Source organism: Ictidomys tridecemlineatus, chromosome 16 (assembly GCF_052094955.1).
Source record: "Ictidomys tridecemlineatus isolate mIctTri1 chromosome 16, mIctTri1.hap1, whole genome shotgun sequence".
Taxonomy (NCBI): Eukaryota; Metazoa; Chordata; class Mammalia; order Rodentia; family Sciuridae; genus Ictidomys; species Ictidomys tridecemlineatus.
Window position 1 is genome coordinate 9,966,946 of NC_135492.1, and position 17,845 is coordinate 9,984,790.

The window sequence follows — 17,845 nt, forward strand, 5'->3', positions numbered from 1 at the left end:
AAGTTCGAAAAATTGGGTGAAAATGATTGACAGACTGTTTCCTTCAAAATAATTGACCTCCACATATATCTCAGTGCCATTCACATGGAAAGACCTTAACAAATGCCTATGATGGATGTGTATGTTTTAAGTACATTCTCCATTATGATCATCAATCCACATTCTTAGCACCATAATGCTTCAATTAAACAGGAAGTGCCAGTGTTTTACAATTCTGGTTTAAATTTCAGTTAGTCATCCAGTCACCTGCTATTCATTTATTCATTCAGTGCCTACAATATGCCTTTGGGAGAATCAGCAGTGAATCCAATTGACAGTTTCCATTCCCCTACTGTCCTTTGCAGATGAATGAGGACAGGGGGCAGGGAGATGAAAATAAATGCACCTGTAAGACCATTTGAGTAGTGTTAAGTACATAAAACAGGAAAATAGGATAGAGTAGGACTTGAAGGAGAGGGAAGAACGATTTTAGACACAAAAGTGCTAACTGTGTAAGACAACGAATGGGATAGAGTTCGACTTGAAGGAGAGGAAAGAACCTATTTTAAACTTTCCTCAGAGGAAAAGATTCTGACAGATTGACTTCTGAACTAAATGTAGTCAGCCATTCAAATACCTAGAGAAAGAAGTTTTCAGGCACACCAAAGAGTTAGGGCAAATAGAAGAAAAACTATTTTGAATCTATCTAATTGCAGTGAGAAGACATCTGAGAAAGGATTTTTTTAAAATTATATATATTTTAAAAATTATAAAAAATATATAATTTTTAAAATTTATGTGTAGTATATATTATACACACACACAGTGGATTGAACCCAGTGCTTCACACGTGCTAGGCAAGCATTCTACCACTGAGCCACAATCCCAGCCTCTGAGGAGGATTTTAATTCAAGTTTCTTGAAGAATAATTTGCACACATGCAAAAATTATCACACACTGTATGGATGTGATGTGATGAATTTTGTCAAATGTATGTAATCTTGTAAACACCACTCCACTGCCACAATTAAGATATAAAATATTTCCATCACTCCAAAAAGTTGCCTCATGCCATTTTTGCAGTCAGTGTCTTCCCCTGCACAAGCCACTAGAAATCACTACAATTTGCCATATAAATGGAATCAAAAAGGCTACCAAATAAATTGCCTCATGTAAGTATACAATGTGTCACCTTCTGGCCTCTTTAACATAATACTTTTATTCATCTTATTGCATAAGATAACAAGCATTGGAATGATATGGAAGAGAGAAAGCCTTTTTGGTGGGGATGTAAATTGGTGTGGCTATTGGGAAATTGTATGGAAGCTCCTCAAAAAGTTAAAAATTGAACCATCACATGATCCAGAAATCCTGCTTCTGGGTATATCCAAAGGAAATGAGGTCAGTGTGTTGAGGAGACAGCTGTGCTTTCTTGCTCACTGCAGTATCATTCAGAATAGCCAAGAAATGGAATCAAACTAAGTAAACATCAGTGGATCAATAAATAAATGGTGAAGTGTTTTAGTCAGCTTTTTCACTGCTGTGACTAAAAGACCTGATAAGAGCAATTTTAGAGGAGAAAACGTTTATTTGGGGGCTCATTCAGAGGTCTCAGTCCACAGACAGCCAGCTCCATTCCTCCAGGATTGAGGTAAGGCAGAACATTATGGCAGAAGTGTGTGGTTAAGACAATCATCTCACATGATGATCAGGAAGCACTGATAGACTAAATTCAGCTCACCAAATATAGACCCCAAAGACTTGAAACCCAGGAACACATGTCTTCCAGCTACACCTTACCAGCCTACAGTTAACACTCCATTAATCCCTGTTAGGAGTTAATTCACTGATTGGGTTAAGGCTCTCATAAACCAATCATTTCACCTGTGAATATTCTTGCATTGTCTCACACCTGTGCTTTTGGGGACACCTACTATCTAAACCATACCATGATGTAGATATAAAATATTATTCATCCTTCAAAGAGAAGGATATCCTGCCATTGATGACAATATAGATGAACCTGGAGAAGTTTATCCTAAGTGAAATAAGCTATGTACAGAAACACAAATACTGTGTGCCCTCACTACAATATGCCATCTGGAGAAAAAATCATACAAAAGGAGAACAAAATGGTGGTAACAGGGGCTGGTGCTGGGGGAAATGGGAGATGTTCAAATACATACGATTTTCATTTGTCAATCATACTTGAGTAAAGCTAGAAAAGAATATAAGTCTGGGCCTCAGGATAAAGTTAAAATCTAGAGAAAAAAATCTGGAGTCTCAACATCTGGATAGTATTTCAAACAATGGGATTAGTCATTATCCAAGGGGAAAATGGAGGACCAAGTATGGAGGCCTTCAGAGTATTACAATGAGGTCAAGAATCCAGAACATTGGGAAGAAATACCCAGTAAACAAGAAAGAAAATAATGTTAAACCAAAAAGGAAGCATTTCAGAAAGGAAAAAGATTGGTCAACTGTGCCAGTTATGGTGTAAAATGGGTTCTTATCATTAATTATCAAACTGGAAACTGTCAGTTACCTTGATAAGTACTTTTTTAATATCCCTGTGCCAGAAATTTATTTAAAAATTGAGAAAACTATGGAGACAGTAAAAAAAATAGTCACTGGTTGCTGGGGATTAGAGAGAGGGAAAATCAACAGGTGAAGCCCAGGATTTAGGGCCCATCACCACTCTATGATAATACAATGTTATTTTAAATTTGTCCAAACCCATAAAATATATAGCACCAAGAGTTATCCCTCATATAAATGGTGGACTTCAGGTGATAATGATGTAGCAATGTAGCTTCATCAGTTTTAATAGCTTCATCAGTTTTGGTGGGGGATATTGTTTAACAGGGAAGACAGAGAAAGGCAAAGGATGTTATGAGAAATCTCCATATCTTCCTCTTAGGTTTGTTGTGAATCTAGATCTTCTCTAAATAATATTATGCCTTAAAGTTTTTTTTAAAAAAATAAAGTACTTGAAATGCCACAGCGAATAAAGCAGAAGTGATAATATGTTGGAATTTACAGTCTAATATGAACACCTTCAACTTGGTTATTTAACTGCATACAGAGATTGGGAATTGAACAAGTAGTTAATGGTTCAAAAAAAGTTTAGAAGTTCAGAGAAAATTTGAATTCTTTGGCTTTTCTTCTATTTCCCCCTCAATAAACTTTTAATACAATTACACTAAAGAAAAATAAAACATTATAATTTTTATGTTAACCATAGTAACATTATATTTAAAGAGAGATATTTACTCTTTAGTAAATTAATAATTTAGAATGTATTTGAAGACACAACCAATTAGCTACAAGTAATTTGCATTTTTGTTTTTATTAGTTTACTAGATTCTTTTTCAGTGTTTCTATAATGTAAATATTATCTTTCAAAGGGAAATGATTTTTTTTTGTATTTGCCTGGTAATGAGCTTTCTTTAATTATCAATTGGCAAATTTCATACATTTCAAAGTAAATATAGCCATTAGTGTTGAAAGACTAGCAAACAAACCCATGTGTATTCACCAGGGTTCTCTAGAGAAACAGAACAGGATATATACAGAGGAATTGATTTTAAGGAAGCGTTCATGAGATTATGCAGACTGGAAAGTTCAAGAGCTGCAGGGTGAGTCAGCAAGCTGGAGACCCAGGAGAGCTGATGGTGGGATTATAGCCTGAACCTGAAAGCCTACGACCAGGAAAGCCAGCGATAGTACAGTTACCAAAAACAGCAGGCTCAAGATCCAAGAAGAATTCATATTTCCATTTGAGTCTGAAAGTAGAAAAAAAAATTAACATCCCAGTTTGTAGTAGTCAGACAGAAAAAAAGTGTTTTCCACTAGTTGAAGGCTGAGCCTTTTTGTCCTAATCAGGCCTTCAATTGATTAGATGAAGACCACCCACATTAGGCAGGGAAATAATCTTTACACAGTCTATAAATTTAAATGCTAATCTTAACCAAAAACACTTTCACAGAAACCCCCAAAATAATGTTTGAACAAATCTGGCAATCTCGTAACCCAACAAATTAATGCATTGAATTAACCATCACTCTGTGCACAGCATTGTTTCGTTCCTTAGCTTAGTATCAAATTATTTTTCCATTAAAATGTGTTGCCAATTTTTCTTATTTCTGTATTTTATTATTGTGATTATTTTTTATTTTATTGCCTTTTTCATTTTTTTTTTGAGCATCTACACATACTAAACACAGACCAAGAGTCATCTAGCATCAACCATGAACTCCACAAAGCATTGTAGACATGATTTATTTCATCCACACCACAGGGAGAAAAATCTCATTATTCCTTCCACCAAATGCACACAAATTTTTATTCTTGGGCTTAGTCTACCAGGGGCAAAAAAAAAAAAAACAACCTGAGATGTGTAGAGTGTATTATAAATTTTAAAAAAAAGCTTTAAAAATATAAATCCATCATTATCATTAATAAGCGTTTGGCACATTGGAAACTACATTAACCATCTGTGGTTTAATTGTTAATTGTTCAGTAAGCAAACTTTCACTCTAAGTGGTATCTTTAAGCAACTTAGGGGGCTCCTCTAATTACCTGGTTGATTAAAACTGGAAGGCAAAGGCTAGTTGCAAATATGTATAGATTTATGTTAACAAAATAAGTCTCCTAGTTCTTTACAGCAGCATAAAAGAGAAATAAAGTATAAGCCAAAATAAAAATTGAAAAGGACAGGCTCTTTACAAAACAGTAACTCAAAATGGATCATATAGACCTAGGTACAAAACACAAAACTCATAGAAGATGACAGACAAAACCCTAGACAAATTTGGGTGCTGTGATGATTTCTTAGATACAAAGAAATCATCAATAAGCTGATGTAGTTAAAATTATAATTTTAAAAAGTTAAAAGTTGCTCTGTAAAACACACTGTCAAGAGGAAAAGGCTAGCCACAGACTGGGAAAACACATTTACAAAACACATATCTGGCAAAGGACTGTATCCAACATATATGTGAAACCCACCCTCTAACCTATTCAAGACTAATAGCAGATGAACTACTTCCATTCACATGGATTACTGAGAAGCCCAATTTGGTGATTCTGATAGCACTTACCTTATAATAGCCAGTTCTGACCAATCGTTTAATGTCCTCTGCTAGGGGGTTAGCAAAACAGTATCGGTTTTTTTCCCAAGTGATACATATTTATCTGCTGCAGAAGGAACGTGTTTTTTCAAGGATCCTAGGGATCTATTCTAAACTCTCCTATCTGGGGCTTGGCCCAGGCTTCAGTGCAGCCTCCTTTAGCCCCACCCACAGACATCTCTAATACTGTGAAGTCTGCCTGATCATTTGGTCAAACAGCAGTTTCACTTGTGCTACAGCCTCAATGTGCAATGGAATACTTTCTTGCTCTTAGCCCCACACAAATTTAGCTATCTTTCACATCACCTGCAATATGGTTGCAGCAGTATCTAAAGTGCAGAATGTGCTAACTCCAAAACCTGAAGAGGCTTACTAAGTATTATCCTATTATTCATATAGTGGGCCCTGAATGTATTATGTTATGCCTTCCACTCTCTGCAACACAAGTATCTTACTAAAATTTCCAGAGTACTTGCTATCTATAGCTCTTTGATGGTTAATGTTAATGTGTCAACTTGATCAGGCCACAGGGTGCACAGATATTTGATTTAAAATTATCCTGGGTGTGCCTGTGAGGGTGCTTCCTGATGAGATCAACTTTTAAATCAGTAAACTGATTTTCCTCCCCAAAGTGAGTGGTCCTCATTGATTTCACTAAAGGAGTGAATTCAATAGAAAGACTGAGTAATGGAGCCTTCACTCTCTGTATCTGGTGTCTTCTAGCTAAAAGATCAGTCATCTTATGCCTTTGAACATGGACTCAGACTGGAACTACACAACAGGCCTCCTGAATCTCCAGCTTGGTGCAAACTGTGAGACTTAGCCTTCATAATCACCTCAGCCAATTCCAATCAATCAATCAATATTATTGATTCTATTTCTCTTGAGAAGTCTTCCTAATTCAAGGGTATACTCTTACCCTGGAAAAATCTTGTAATCCTGGAAGCACACACCCCTGGAAGATATTTAAATAGCAAATAAAACAAAGAGCAAGTCAAAGAATTGTGGAAGAAAAAAAATGGGTTTTTTTCTGTTTTTTAAACAAGAATCCCAGATGTTTTGTTTACCAACACTGCTCGGTAGTTCAGTTCTGTAGCAGCAACTCCTGCTGTTAGCTCAGCCTGCAGAAAGAAGTGGCTACTAAGCTTCTTAATAATGCCAAGGTCCCCCTCACAGTGCATCTCTTTTCACCTCAACAGAACATCCCCTGGGCCTCCCAAAGAATACAGTCATCCTGTGAGTTCACTGTGCTTCCATTTTAAAGAGACCTTAGCATGACTACTTCTCTGTGTCTGCTTGAACCCTTCTTCTGTTTTGACATTTCTACTTCATTTCATGAGGACCATCACTTCTTTCAAGCTTCTGGATGTCTACCCCAGCAACATAAAATAAATCATACCCTGGGGCTGGTCATAGTGTCACATACCAATGATCCCAGTTACTCAGGATGCTAAGGCAAGTTTGAGGCCAGCCTCCTCAACTACCTGAGACACTATCTCAATAATTAAAAAAAAAAAAGATAAAAAGGGATGTAGCTCAGTAGTAAAGTGTCCCTGAATGTTGAAGAAAGAGAGAGAGTGCACCCTTTCCAGGGATTAAATGCTGTATTATGAGAGAATGCCCCCATAATGACAGTTCTTTATTATCCAGCTTTATATTCTGACCCATCAACCCAGAACTCTCAGGAGCCACTCTTGAACATACCCTCCACTGATACAGATGATCGAGGTCCTTTAACAGTCCCAATAATTTCCCAGTTGGGTCTTGTTGAGATAGATCCCTGGTAATTGCTCCAGCAACCAGGAGAAAATTTGGGAAAAGTCCTGAGAAAAACAGCATAGTTTTATAAAACATTTATTTTATTTGAAGCTTCTCCATATCTTTGAGTAAAGGGATTGAGGGATCCTATCTTCCAATAAAGGGGAAGACCCAGAAGTTTCAAGAAAATCTGTCAGTTCAAGGTTCTCATCATAAACCCTGGGGTATACTCTTCCTCTCAGGCCCTGACTTTGATTCAGTTTTTTAAAAGCTATACCCTATAGAATGCATTCAAACACTATCAGAACTAATTATCATACTTACTGTCAGAAGATCAGCCAGCCAGCAGCTCAGTCTACATAGCTCCATGTGCAAAATTAACTTCTTCATTTGTTACACAGCCGTTGAGGTCTCCTGTTTCAGAGCTGGGTGGCTAACACCCCTACCCTTACAATTACCCAAGCTCAAGGCTCACATTTTTCTTCTGACTCCTCTTTCTTAATCACTAAACTCTCAGTGTTGCACTTCCATTTGTAATTCCTCACAGCCTCTTTGGCAATTTCTCATTGTCATTGTCACTTCTGTCACTCCAAGTTATATTCTTTGTTATTGATTATAATCTCCTTAACTGGTCTTGCTACCCTCTATGCAAGTGTCATATCCATCTCGCGTGTGACTGTCAGATTAGTCTTTCTACAAACCACCTATGTCATAAGATGAGACCTTTCAAAACCCACCAAGTATAATAAGTCAAGACTCACCCTTTAGAAAGTGACTTGATTTCCTTTATGACCTGATTCTAGCCTAGTTTTATGTTAAAAATTTTCTTATTTACAATGTCTTCTCTTCGTATATCTCTCTTTCTAAATTTCTAAATTTCTGACACCCCATGTTCCCTTCATCTTTTCCTGCTACTATTTCTCTACTTGCTCTGCTAGTTCTCATGTGCAAAATCCACTCCCCTCATCCTCCAGGACACAGCCACTGAGGGATACCACTGTGTGGTTAAATGGCCAGACTCTAAGAGCTGAACTGCAAACTGTTTACTGGCAAGTTATTTAACTTCTCTATGCAGTGGTTTTTCTTAATGGTCAAATAGGAGGAGGGAAGGGGAGAGAATGATAGAAGCTATCTCACAGAGTTTTGCAAGAATAAATTTAGGCTTATAACAAAACAAGCTTGGAATATGGTTAGCAATTAATGGAGATTGGCTATTCCTACTAACTATCCCTTTCTTCTTATAGTTTTCCCTGATGCTTCTAGTAGGAAATAGCCTCTTCCTTTGTATAATAAAATCCTTTCTATCCCTTTCTATCACTTCCTGCCATAGAATGAATATTTATGTTGACAGGCAGCCTATTTCTCCATAGTGTGTGTGTATATATATATTTCAGTTCATCATTGTATATCCCAACTCCATAATTTAATGTATTCACAATTCATTGAGTGAATGGATTTTGGGTTGTCAAATTAAATTTAACCAGGGTAAGATCGATCTCTCTCTGTCTCTCCCTCCCTCCCTCCCTCCCTCTCCCTCTCCACTATCACTACAAGGAGAAAGTATTAGCAAAATACAATAACTATCTGCATGCCCCATCCCTGCCTAGATCCTCTTTTGCAATCTTGTTTCTCACCAAAACTTAGGCTAATTATTTAAAAAAATAGCAGTGAGAGTGAACCAATAAAATGTGGTCATCACCTTTCCTCGGCTCCCCATCCCTGTAAACACTATGACAAACAAAACAAATATCAATATCATCTGCATTTCTTAATAAATAAATAATAAACAAAGGGTCCAGACATCACGGGTTTTCTCCCTCCATCTCTCCATCTAGTCACAAGCCCATCTAACTTTACCTCTCCAGCTCTCCTGCTTCAACTTTAAACTGCAGCTAGACCCTCCCTATGCCCCAAGTCAGGGCTATTCTTGTTTTCAATCCTTTTTTACTTTCTTCACTAAAAGCCCTCACAACATTTTAGATCCATCTCAATTCTCCTTTGCTCCTGAAAAGTTTCCAAACTGGTCTTGAAAGAACATTCTTTTTTTCTTGTTCCATTACATGCAGTTGCTCAGCATTTAAGAACCCACAGCCTCTTCTTACCACCTGTTTTATGCTTATAATTAGCATAAAACCTACTCTTGAGCTCTCTGGAGAGAAGGGATAAAGCTTGTATGCACATCTAAATATACAGCACCTAGTGTCACCCTAAGCCCTTGAAAATGAGCAATTAATCTACTTTAAGTAGCTTATTATTTTCTTGCTCAGAAGATGGCTCAACAGGCTCATGGAGGTTAAAGTCAGTTTAGACCAACTAAGTTGAAACACAGGTGGGAGGCCATGAATTTTTCCTGTCTCAATGATGGCTTTTTGAAATTGATAGAAGGAGTGGGTCCTTCCTAAGGACACACACCCATGCCCCCTTGCTCCTGATATCCAGATGACCATGTCAGACACTTGACAACCACGTGAGAGGACAGTCATGGTGAGTGGTTCTTGCTAGATCAGAATGTGGGGAAAATGGAGCATCAGAAAACAACTGATAGGCGTGGGGATTGGATACCTTCTTCATAGGAGAGCGAGTTCTCACCACTGATATAGCATCTGCAATAACGTTAGCAATATCTATGAAAATGTAAAGTATGGATAGTATTTTATCCTTTATTTTATGTGTCCATCTCTGTTGTGAGATATATTCATACAACTACAGAGGAAGCACCTGTCAATGTATTTATTACACCCCCTTTTACAAGAGTCAAAATTAGAAATTAACTAAAATGCATCAATAAAGTCAATGTGAAATAAAGTAATATCCATGTGATAGAGTACAATGTAGCTTTTTTTTAAAATGAGACAGAGTTTTATATAAACATAGAGGAACCTCAAAGACAAATTAAATAGAAATCAAACAACTTTCAGAGAAATACATATGTTATGGTATAATTAATTTAAAAATACAAATCCAGCTCCCTTACATGTTCTCTGTATACATTTCCATAAATGTAATATACAAAAAATGTCTCTAGAAGAAATACACCAGTGGCTATGTCTAGAAAGAGTTATAGAAGGAGATGGGCTATGGAGAACTTTAGTTTTACCAGTTGACTTTTTCATTTCTTTGAGGGAAATTCTCGTGTTATCAGTATGGATTAAAATTAGGTTATAAGAAATAACTTGAGCTGATACATGAGACTGGAGAGTGGGGACAGATGAAGTGATTTATGCCTGTGGCTTTCTGAGTCATACTCACCCTTCTTGATGGAGTCCATGACCAAAGTGCAGGGAGGTGGGGGTTAGGGGTAATAAAACCTAGTGGATCCAAGGTAATTTGTGACACTTTCTCTGGGGAAAGACTCATGTTTTCCTGATTCAGGCTCAGCACCTGGAATAGAAGTGGGATTGTAGTGATAGAGGAGAAGTGTTGGTCAGAATAGAAGACATCCCTATCAACCCCAGCCAGCTCCATATCACGTTGGAGGCAGTGGCCAAGGTCAAGACCAGAGGTCAGTGGCTCTGGAATGCAATGCACACAGAATCCCCTGGAGTTTTTATTGAAACTTCAAGATCCTGGGCTCCACCTGCAGAGCCGGTTCTGGCAACAAAGACTAAAGGGTTCCTGACCTGGGAATTGTGTCTGTTGCTCTAAGAGCTCCTGAGACAAAGTGAGGGTGGCCAACGGTCCTCTGTGGTCTCCGCCATTTACATTCACTCAGGAGGAGCCTTGCCGTGTGTTCCCTTCTACCTACTGATCCCTTCCCCCCTCCCAGCTTTCCCATCTCTAAATATTCAAATAGCCATGAGAAAAACGCAGAGTGCTGGGGAGGAACTGAAGAGGTAGGAAGCTCAGGGAGAAAATGGTGTGGAGAAGGTGGCAGGGGAGAGGGATGGGGGGCATGGGCCTTTGGGAAAAAAAAACAGTTTATCTGGATCATTGGTTTGAAATGAGGAATTCGGATAAAAGGTGGCTATAGTCCAAGGTGTTGGATGAAAGTTGTTGAGTTAAATAGAAGAAACCTAACCCATTCCAAGGTTTTAGGCAGAAACTTGTGTTGCAAATTCAATAGTCCAGTTCCTGTCCACAAGAGGAACTGGTCTGGTTCTGAGGCAGATGAACAAAGAAGCAATGGAAGGAAGAGTGACTGAAATTTAGTGAGCACTTACTGTATGCCAGACAGTGTTCTGAGCACTTACTCACTTCATTATAACAATAATTCCTGAGGCAGATATGAATTTTTTTCAATCCCTATTTTACAGATAAATAAAGCAAAAAAAACAGAGAAGTGGGTTATTCTCCCAAAATCTCATAGCTGAGGCAGGATTGAAACCCAGGCAGACTGAGCCAGAGCTCATGACCTATGCTTGATTAATAGGTCAAATCCAGGAGCTATTAACAGAGGTCAATACAAGGAACAGATAAAACAGGTGCAAAAGAAAAAACGCAGTGAGAGAGGGGGCAACAGAATAGATGGCATCTCAATTGTGTTTTGAAGAATGAAGAGAAGCTTTATAGGAAGAAAAAGAAGATGCTGGGTGCCTAATGGCAAATTAGACAACCCACAGAGAGTGTGTTGAAGAAGCTATGGAAGACCCATAGAAGGGGCAGGAGTGACACATGGCCTTTGAAAGAGAGCAGAAGCTGAGGGCTGGGAAGGGGGCAGGGTGGAACCACCAGGGGCAGAGGTGACGGGTGGGATGTCTCTGCTCTGAATAAGTGTCTGGGATTTGGGCTTAGACAATGGGATCCTGACATAGATTTCAAGTAGAGAAGTGAACAATCAAATTTTCCTTTAAAATGTATTATTTTCTTGATAAATTAGAGAAATGAATAGTTGAGAAAAACACTCAAGACAAGGATGGTATTTGGTAGCCTGTGTTCTGAGTATATGTCTTTGTGGGCTAGGGCAAGCAGATCTCTAGTAAATTTGGGGACCAAGATAACATGCTGACTTCATGTTCTCGTTTTTCCTGAATTAAACAGTTTAGTGTCTTAAATGTTTCCTTCACATAGTCATTGTAGAAACAGCTTGTGTGGTGACCTGCAGTCATGATATGATCCCTCCCCTAGGGCATGCTGCTGTGAATGGAGACCCTGAACTTCAGTGTTATAAAATAAGTACCTTTTGCATTTGTCTAATCAGGTTTTATAAATAGCAAAGAGATTTCACATGCATAATCTCATCTGCAGAAATTTCAAAATAATAATCCTATGCTGCTTGACAATGGAGGAACATTCTGAGAATTTCACTCTGAGGTGTTTTCTTCATTGTGCAAACATCCCAGAGTGTGCTTACATCAACCTAAATGGTATAGATGCACCACCTGACATGACCTCTGAGGCTATCAAGAGATAAGATCAACCTGACCTGTATAAAGCTGCTGCCAGTGAACCATGGCACACCATTTCACAGTAAAATTGTTTTTTATGAAATCACTGAAATGATTATAGATACATAGTATCATAAATATGCAAACTGGTAATAGAGTTGCTTATTGTCATTATTATTGTATTATTGTACATAACATGTGCTTTGCTTTTATATGACTGGCAGTGCTGTAGATTTGTTCACACAAGGGTCACTACAGACACATGAGGAGTGCATTATGTTAAGACATTGTGATGGCATCAGGAATGTCTCAGATCCATTGTAGTCTGATGGGACCACCACTGTGCCACGATCTAGTCCACTGTTAACTGAAACATTGTTATGGACACAGGATTATATATAAACTCAATCATCAGAGAGGGCTCATGGAAGGCTTACTAGTCTCATGTTTAGTGATACTTAATACCCCTGTGGAAGCAGGTAACAAAGGGTGCTATGCAGTATCATATCAGTCTTTGTGTCTTGAACTCTTACACTCAATTCATTCCAATAGAGATGGCTCTAGAAAATGAGAATCTTGTCCAAATGGGGCAAGGAGATCACCCACACTGGACGTTCAGGAAGGGCACTGCAGGACCCCTCCCCCATGGCTGCTGTGCACGGGGGACACTGAGCTTCAGAGTTGTAAAATAAGTACCTTTTGCATTTGCCTAATCAGAGTTTTATAAATGGCAAAGAGATCTCACATGCATGGTCTCATCTGAGTTGGGTGGAAGCTGCTGTTTGCGCTTCTATCATTGGGACCAAAATACCTCATGACTTCACTTTGCATCAGGCAGAAGGGAGTGAGGAGCAAGCTGCACAGGTGGCTGGGATGGTGGGGAGCAGACCCTAAAAGTGCCTCTATTCTGAGGGAGGAGGGGAAGCTACCTCTGGAGAGTGAGCAGGAAGATGAGTGAAGCCCTGAGACAGTTGGATGGAAATCAAACTTGCTCTGCTCCTTTGGTGTGTCTCCTTAAGCCATATCCAACTCCGATTGGAGGGGAGGGGAAGGCCCTGTGGATATTGAGGCTCCTTTGGGGAAAATGCTGATTCTGCCTCCATGAGCAGTTCTGATGCTTACAATTCACAGTATTTTATTTTCTGCAGCCAGACCTGTTTTTGCCTGCGGTTATCATTCTACTTTGATTTCCTCTTCAAGATAAAATCCTTTAGGAAACAGAAGCTGAATTATTATGTTCTCTCAAACCCCTTTTCTGGGCAGACATTCATATCTACTTCATTGAAGCATTTGTGATACGACTAGGAGCTAGAGAGGAAGGCCAAGGTCAAAAAGGAAGACTAGAATTTGAGGCCTTTGAAGGCTGGGATCTTATGTACTCACCTTGGAATTTCTAGCACAGTCTGGTACCAGCACATTTGTGTTTAATGACTCTGTGTTACATAGAAAATGAATGAAAGTCAACCGGGGGTAAGAAAATAGAGTTGTATACCTAAGCTCATAATGCTTTTCTTTCCACAAGTTACCACTATCTGGGCATTGTTACTTGCATCACCTCTCATCTGGAGTCTCCAAATGCAATCCACATAATGGAGGAAAACAGCAGCCACAGTGTAATACAGTCCCACCTCTGAACACCCAGGCCAAGAGGAGGAACCTACACATTTGCACCATTGCACAGGCACTTCTGACTTTAAAAGAGGAACATCGATCTCAGGCTTGCCTCATGCTTTCCTGGTATAGAGGACAGGCTACTGTCAAGAGGGACCTTCAATTCCTCACCAAGGAGAGGTCAGGAGACCAGTTTGCCCTCTTTGACTTGAGAGTGAATCAGAACAATAAGTTCCTCCCAGGGCTGGTCAGCATAGGAGTGACAGAATCACAAAAGGGACCCCTGCACAGTCAAAGGTAACACCACAGGTGGTTGTGACTTCTTGCACTTCTGGTTTAATTCTTGGAGCCCTTTCCCCAGAGAACATAAGCATAAAACATCTCCAGGAACTCTTATTTTACAAAAGGCCTTCAAAATCTGAAACAAATCCCCTTGCATTTTTGAATGGTTGGAATATCTTCATTTTGTTTGGGTAAGATTTGATTTTGGGGTGAGGAGAAGATATTGAGAATCGAAATTGGTGAATGATGTTAATGACTGATCTGTGAGTGACACTTTGAAGAAGAACCAAGCATGTCTGTGTGTGTCTCTGTGTGTGCATACCCATTCCACCTCTAAGGAAAGATGAAGACAGATTCTTAACATGGGTTGAGCCATAGACCCATGGAAATGATATGTGTAGAGCTTCCCTTGGGAGGTTGAAGCATGACGTTTTCTTGGATGAGTGCATTATCAAGAGCAAGATTAGTCTCAGGACCCACTATAGGGACACAAGGGTGACCACAGTATCAGGGATTTTGCACAGGATATGGAGACATATGCACTCACATGCTCACCCATGGATATCTAGCAGGTTTCAGAAACTGATAGCAATTCTTCTCTTGAGTGTGCCTGACTTGCTCTTCTGTCCCTGACTCCTGACTCCACCATGTCTGCCAATGTGAGCCTCCATCTCTGAGCCTTTCCCTCCAAGTTCCAAACATATATATATATATATATATATATATATATATATATATATATATATATATATATGTTGGTAAAAGTTCTAGAGAAAATATGAAGGATTCGTGAAGAGAAGCACAGTAAGTACAAATTCTTCAAGAGCTTCTTTCCTTTGCCTTCTTCTCATCCCATTTTCTTTTCTCTGAGGAGTGCCAGAAGAGGTTAGAGTATTACATTAGATAATAATTCCTGACTTTCAGTTCTTGTTATATGACTGCCTGGGATATAGAACTGTGTTTGCTCAGGGAAAATGGGTCACAGATTGCTAAACTAGCTTCTCGCCGTGCAGTGGTTAAGAGCTGTTTGTTTTTCAAATACCTTAATTGTATGGTCTACCAGAAAAGGGCAGCACTGAAAATTATACTTCTGCACTAACTGCAACCAGATGGGCAAAAACAACAAGGCGTTTGAAAAAGATAAATGCCCCACAATTCCCCTGCGGTCGGTTTTATCGCCAGTTAATTTTGTGATGGCTTCTTCTGGAGCAGGGGAGATATTCCCCTGGGGTGGGAGCCATCCCTCAGCAAAACCCAGGCAGCTTCCAGAGGGAGGGCCCTCCTTGCAGCCTATTTGGCTAGAACTGTCATAAATGTGTTGGTTTGGGAATAGGGTGATGGGTGGAGTTGTTGGGAGATGGAATTCGAAGCCCCAGAACAGCAATACTTCCCTTTCATGTTATCCTTCTTAGTGGTTTTCATTTTGCAGTGCCTTTTGGTAAATACAAAGCAAGGGTTTTAGGTTGGAATTGGTGACTAGAGCTGAGGAGGTGGGAAACAGAGTATTGAAATATCTAGTTGGTCAATTGGCAGGTGACAGTTTCAGAACTCAAAGTTGCTATCGGAAGAATATTTCACGTTGGGTGAGGGTCATGTGGCCCGCTCAATGGACTATGTTGAGGCTGACCTCTGGATCTGCCTTCCTCTTCCCAGGATCATAGTGTCCAAGCTAAATGCCAGTGACCCAGATACCCTGTGGGTATGCCTTAAATCCAAACAACTGGACGGCTGGACTCTTTTCAAGCCATAAGTAGTTATTACATATCATTTTTTTTAGTATATAGTAAACATACTGGACTCAGAGTTGGGCAGTGAGGGAGATGTGGGGAAGAAATCCTGAAAGAAATGTAGAAAGAACTTATTGACCTTCTTTTCATGAAACAGCTGTGATTTGGGGGGAATTGGTTGAAAGGTCTGATTTTGGAAAAGAGCTCTCCCTCTCCCTCCCCATCCTCAATTCTGCACACAATGTAACTGATGGGAAATCCCTGAAAATGGTGGGCAAGGAATTTAAGCTGTTCTGAGCATCTGTATTAAAGAAAACAGATGAGTTGAAACAGTGAGGCCTGGGCTGTCTTGAGACTGAAATAGATGGGTAGAGTTAAAGTGAAATGGCCATACAATTCATATTTCCTCGTTCCTTCTGGAAGTCTCTATTATAAACTTTGGGTCTTTATGCTGACCTAATTTCTGCATTGATCCTTTTAGTTATATGTGACAAGAGAATCCATTTTGATATAACGATATAAGCATGAATTTTATCTTATTCTAATTAGTACCCCATTCTTATGGATGTACATGATGGTGGGATTCACTCTGGTGTATTCATGTAAGTAGGTAGGAAAATGATCTCAGATTCACTCCATGTCTTTCCTTTTCCTGTCCCCCTTTCTTTCCTTCATTCCCTTTTATATAATATGCTGAACTTCTATTCTTCCCCTCCTCACCCCTTCTTGTGGGTTAGCTTCCACATATCAGAGAAAACATTTGACCTTTCTGTTTATTTTATTTTATTTTTTGGAGTTGGTTTATTTCACCTAGCATGCTTACATAATTTGATTTTTATGTGTCCAGTGATTATTATATGCAAACTGTCCCCACTACCTTCAGAATATCTTTGCCTCTCAGAAATCTCCCTTGATGCCCTTGCTCAAGAGTTCCCTTCCACCATTAAACTCATCAGATTATGGATATTAAAAACATCACTTTGTTGTATGTCAGTTATAGCTTAATAATTCTGTTTCTTTTCAAAAACTTGAACTTTCTAGTCTAATCTTATGTTGAGTCATAATCTTCCTTGAGACTTAAAAAAAATACACATTTACATACAAAAAGATGCACAGTTCTCTCCACTATAAAATTGATGAGTTTTAATAAATGTTTATATTCATAGGGCTGCCATCCCCAACGTGCTCAATCACCTTAAATATGTTTTTGCTTATGTGTACCTTCCAAGGAAACTCCACATCTTGTAAAGCAACACTTCTGATTTATAATCACTACATATACTATTTTTTCCTGTTCTTAAACTTCATAAAAATGGAAGTACACAATAAGAACTTTTGCGTGTGCTCTCTTTCATTCAAGTTACTGGTCCCGGGAATATTGTGACAGTTAATTCCTTTATATAACTGCATAGTATATCATTGTATGAATAATCTACAATTTGTGTATTTACTTTTCTGTTCAAAAACATTTGAACCACTTCTAATTCAAACCTGACCCGAACCTTCTCAGATAAGTCTTTTTGTAGATGTATGTTTTATTTTCTATTAGATAAATATATGAGGGTTGTATTGCAATATTATAGGAAAGGTGGATGATGTTTAATTTTTTGAAATGTAATTCACGTACTTAATTAAAAGAAGACCTTTTCTTGTACTTCATTTCTCATTAGACATGTGGGCTCCCCCCACACACACATCAAACAATTCTCCAAAACTAGGTACGCATCCTGCAATTCAATTATGACACTAGCTTCCTGTCATTTTGCAAACCCCACTAGATGAGGACTCAGTCTCACAGAACTGTTCCCTATTTTAGATGCCAATCGCAAGCAGTAGGTTTCCATTCTGAATTTTAGTATCATCTTGTCAATTTTTGTAAAAGAAGCAGCTGAAATTTTGATAGGAATTACATAAATCTATAGGTCCATTTGGCAAATGATTTTATGTTAATATTACATCTTATATTCCATAACACAGACATTTTCCCATTTATTTGGGTCTTCTTTAATTTCTTTTTAGTGTGAAAGCTGTG

The 17,845-nt window shown here is 38.7% G+C and overlaps 1 protein-coding gene across 1 annotated transcript in view; it reads left to right on the top strand.

Annotated features, from left to right (window-relative positions):
* Positions 1 to 14,105, top strand: part of LOC144371433 (uncharacterized) — a 77,242-nt gene extending 63,137 nt beyond the window's left edge. The window contains exon 5 of the mRNA XM_078033751.1: positions 13,716 to 14,105. Coding sequence (XP_077889877.1) covers positions 13,716 to 14,105 — 390 coding nt within the window. The remainder of the gene's footprint in view (positions 1 to 13,715) is intronic.
* Positions 14,106 to 17,845: the final 3,740 nt, after the last annotated feature.